Raw genomic sequence first — 4,262 nt, 5'->3', positions numbered from 1 at the left:
AACACCTAGTAACCATCTCAAGTGAAAAAGAACTCCATATATGGCACTGTTGGACCTTGCCCTTCCTCTGTTTAGATATAAGTATTGCTAATTCTCTGTAAAAGCCAGAGGCTCTGAGTCTCTCACCATCTCTTACCTTCTCTCTTCCTGCAATAAAACCATAAAAGATACTGGATGCATCTAGTCTGTGTTTCTCACCAGAATCTATCTCTGTACTGAAGGAAGCTGAAGACTTCAGTTGCTACAACAGTAGCTCTGTTAGTGTGTGGGGAGGTGAAGATACGAATCTGCATGTGTGTGAGGGGAACAGATCAATCAAACCAACATTTTTTTTATTTTTTTGTGACAGTGCCCAAAATCTGTAATTTATACTCCTGTGACGACATTAGATTCTGTGATGTATTGTGTCTATGTATCAGCGCACACTGTTACCATAGCAATTAGAGGCTCAGCTGAAGTCTGAGCACAACAAGATGAAGTGCTGGGCATTTTTGATGAGAATAATATTTTGACAGGATGTCCACAAGGCACTGAGGATACCAGAGGGATTGTTACACCAGACATGAAGGTCATTACTGGGAATTCAAGTTGGGAACTTAATGAGACCAGTCTTGGACTCAACGTGTTTGCGTTGACAACAGAGGACTGGTCCTTAGTGACCACAGCAGATTCCATGTTTTGAATGTAACCTTATTTGAGTTTCATTCTTCAGATTGGGTATGAGAAAAACCCCTAACAGGGCATAAGTCTTTTATTGAAGTTGTGACTTTTGTGACAGTGTTCCTCCTCAGAGACTGAATGCTACTGACATCCTTCTGCCTGCTGCTCCTCCTCCCCCTCCTCCTCCTCCTATTGTCTCCGGAGGTGAGGAGCTATGAGGCAGCTGAGGATAAGCAGGATGTGTTTGCCAGAAGACCCTGCCCTGCATTTTTGACCTTCAGCAACGCTGCCTATCAGTCAGGAGTCACTGTGGAGCTGCCCTGCCACTGCAAACCACAACAGGTAGTGTGTGGTGTTTGTTTCCCATTGTTTAATCCAAAATATGCAATAAGTATATCTGTGAAATACGAGTTTTTGTGAAGTCATGTCATCACTAGTAGATAAGAAAGACCTGTGTTAAGTAATGATGCTCCTTGACTAAGTCTGGGCCTGTGTTTCAGTAGATACAGAGAAAAAAATGGCTCTGCACACAAGCAAAAATGAAATTGGAAATTAAGCTATTTGACTACTATATTTGTGAATACTGTTCTTTAAAATTTTGTGGGCAGTGGAACCTAATGCTGCCTTCGAGGCTAAGGCTCTTATAAAAAGAATTTACTTACATTCAAGTCCAGTCAGCGTAATAGGAAAGGAGGTTTTGAAAAAGACACATAACATACCTGAATATAGTCAGTATCAAAATGACATTTAGAGAATGTTTAGTAGTCTAAACGGCCCTAATAAAAATGCAGATTTTTTTTTGTGAATCGAATAAAGATAAGTCAGAACTTCCCCTTACCTTATTCAAAAAATTACAGCCTATGAAATGACACTTAAAACATTTCAAAAGATAATAAATGTGCTTTTTTTTTTTTTTTTTTTAAAGTCTGTACATTAGAGTTTAAATTAATAATACTGACCAAAAGTGTTATTTTGATGCCTTTGTGTGTCAGGTCCAGTCAGTTGTGTGGTTCTTTAGAAAACATCTGGCCAGCTCCCAGGAGACCAGAGCCCTTACTGATCACCATGGCAACAAGCTGCTGGACAGCAGTCAGGTCCGTCACAGCACAGACCTGCGGAGTCGATTCTCCGTCCGGCTCTTCAGCCTACTTATCTTCAGAGCCGGTCCCGACGACTCAGGCATCTATATCTGCGGCTCCGCCCACAAAGACTTCTTCTATGGTTATGACCTGGACATCCAGGAAGTGCACACGCTCAGCTTCACTCCGAGGTGAATTGATACAGCTGGTTAATTACTGTGCTGTCAAACTCTGGCCAGGATAATGGTGACTGTGTTATTTTGACTAGAATTGACTAACTGCCGTCCAGTGATCATGAATTGACGTCTACGGTCAATTCTGAGTTAAGATCTTCGGCATGCTTAGAGAAATGTGACTTATCATCACTGCAGACATGCTAAATGTTTGACTCTTCTCACTGTTAAATGGCTGAAATCTCAACCCCATATGTTTATGGGGATAACAGAGACTTTACAACTTGTAATGAACATATATCTCTTCTATAGCTTCTTACAGCTAATAAAAACATTGATTGGAAGGTCATGCTAATCCACTGGCTTGATCCTCCTAGGCTCAATCCAAAAGGTGCAAACAAGAAAAGGCCAGGGGGCAAAGGGCTTGGCTCACCTCAGCCGCTGTACCGGGTCTTCACCAGCTTCCGGCCCTGGTCAGTGTGCAATCGCTGCGGGGTGCCAGGGGAGCAGGTCAGAGTGGGACTCTGCTACGTCCACTCGCGCTTCCTGCACGTGCGCTACAGACGGGCCAATCAGACAGTGGCTTCGTGCGGTTCAGGGGCGGTACCTAGGGCCTTCAGTAATATGAAGCAAAGGAATACTGGTGCTAAATTGGAGGTCAAAGGTTGTCAAGTAACTTGTCCAACTCAGGGTCCTCCCTCCTCCAAACTACTGTCTCTGATGACATTTCTTGGGTACAGGTGAGCATGTGCCGTAAGTATAGATGCACTTACAAAAAAAGATTTCAACAAAAAACAATGATGTCGTAGTTTAGAAATGCAAATGTAATACATTTCCGATATAATGAATCTGTGTATGTGTATCTGTATAGTTCTGCCTCCCGGCCAGTGGAGGTACCAGTGTTCTTCCTGAAGCACCCAGCAGAACGTGTTCTCTCTCTGGGGTGCCCCGGGGCTCAGCCTAACATGGCTGTGGCCTGGGACCGAGGATCAGAGCCCATCTACCGATCTGAGCACTCAGCAGGTGGTAACCTCAGTGTCACAGCCCCCAGGCTGCAGATTGACACTGGACACCACCTGGTGTTTCAACCTGCAAAAACAGAGGACTCAGGTACCAATTACCGTAATATAATGTATCACAAGGCACCATGCATTCACACCAATTTGTGTGCCAACTTTTAATGGCAGTGGAAGTGTGTTATGAGCCCAACACAGAATTCATATCTGTTGCAACATCTACGCGTAGTGCTATGTCTGAGAGATCTAGTATCTAGTAGTGTGTAACAATGCCAAGTGGCTGAATGTAGCGGCTACGGTCAGTCAAATGTTTTTTTACTGTTGCCAACTTAAGAATGTGGCATCAAGCATTTGCCATCAAATAGTCACATAAAGATGTCTTTGCATGTCGCCTTTATAAAAATTCTAAATATTTCATTGTTTAAATTGTCTTTTATGCTGTCAGGATCTCATTTGCATTTTAATTAACTCTTTTGTGTCATATTGTGCTGTTTATGTGTTTGTGCTGAAAGTTGTCTCATTTGACATTCAACACTGTTCTTTTAACATCCAGGTGTCTACTACTGCTGGCTGCAGGGTCGCCGGGCGTCTGAGATACGTCTTCTTGTCTATGCCCACTTGGGGCGTGGCCAGTCAGTGTGGTCACATCCCGACCTCCCAATAGCCGTGAAGACGGTGCTAGAGACATATGCTACCATGACTGCTTTGTTTTGCCTGTTGGTGTTGATCAAAGCTGGGATCAGACACCTCAGAGATACAGCAGAAACACATCTGGATTAAACTCTGTCTTATATATAACCTGTGTAGTTATTGTCAATAATAATGCAGTTTTTCTAAAATAGCAGACACCCCGTCACTATATTATATTATTTAGCAGTGAATTCTGTCCCAACAGTAAACATTGCAAGTGAGAGAAGTACACAACAAAGCTCCGCTTCACTTGTCTTGATGAAGTCAGCTGACGGTTCCACTGTGGCCTGCTTCAAATGATCACGACAAACAATTTTGGATGCACTGCTAGAGACATGATGAGGGGGAAAAGCAAAAAGCTACATTTCCATCTGTCCACCTCTTGGCTGAATATGTTAAAAGCAAACATCAGACATCGTATTAATTACAGGAGGCTAACAAACCAAGTTGCAAACATTACCACATTTTCTTTTTTGAATATGTTCACACTGCTAAAAATGACGTAGAGTGTGTCAAACTCTTTCACTTTTCTTTTTTAACCAACATATTTGGAGCAAAATGTTGATGGTGATGATTATAATTATAAAGTCATTATGTTTCGTTTGAAACATACAGCAGGAGCAACAACCCTGTGAAAGTGTTAC

At 42.5% G+C, this 4,262-nt stretch overlaps 1 protein-coding gene across 1 annotated transcript; it reads left to right on the top strand.

Annotated features, from left to right (window-relative positions):
• Positions 1-528: 528 nt before the first annotated feature.
• On the top strand, positions 529-3,729 carry LOC311494256 (Ig-like V-type domain-containing protein FAM187A). The gene is made up of 5 exons (XM_084553203.1): positions 529-1,002; positions 1,653-1,930; positions 2,290-2,652; positions 2,784-3,022; positions 3,482-3,729. Exons 1-5 carry the CDS (start codon positions 799-801, stop codon positions 3,706-3,708), a joined length of 1,311 nt encoding a protein of 436 aa, XP_084409329.1. The 5' UTR covers positions 529-798; the 3' UTR covers positions 3,709-3,729.
• Positions 3,730-4,262: the final 533 nt, after the last annotated feature.

Source organism: Chelon labrosus (assembly GCF_963514085.1).
Source record: "Chelon labrosus genome assembly, chromosome: 10".
NCBI lineage: Eukaryota > Metazoa > Chordata > Actinopteri > Mugiliformes > Mugilidae > Chelon > Chelon labrosus.
This window is presented reverse-complemented; position numbering and strand designations above follow the sequence as displayed.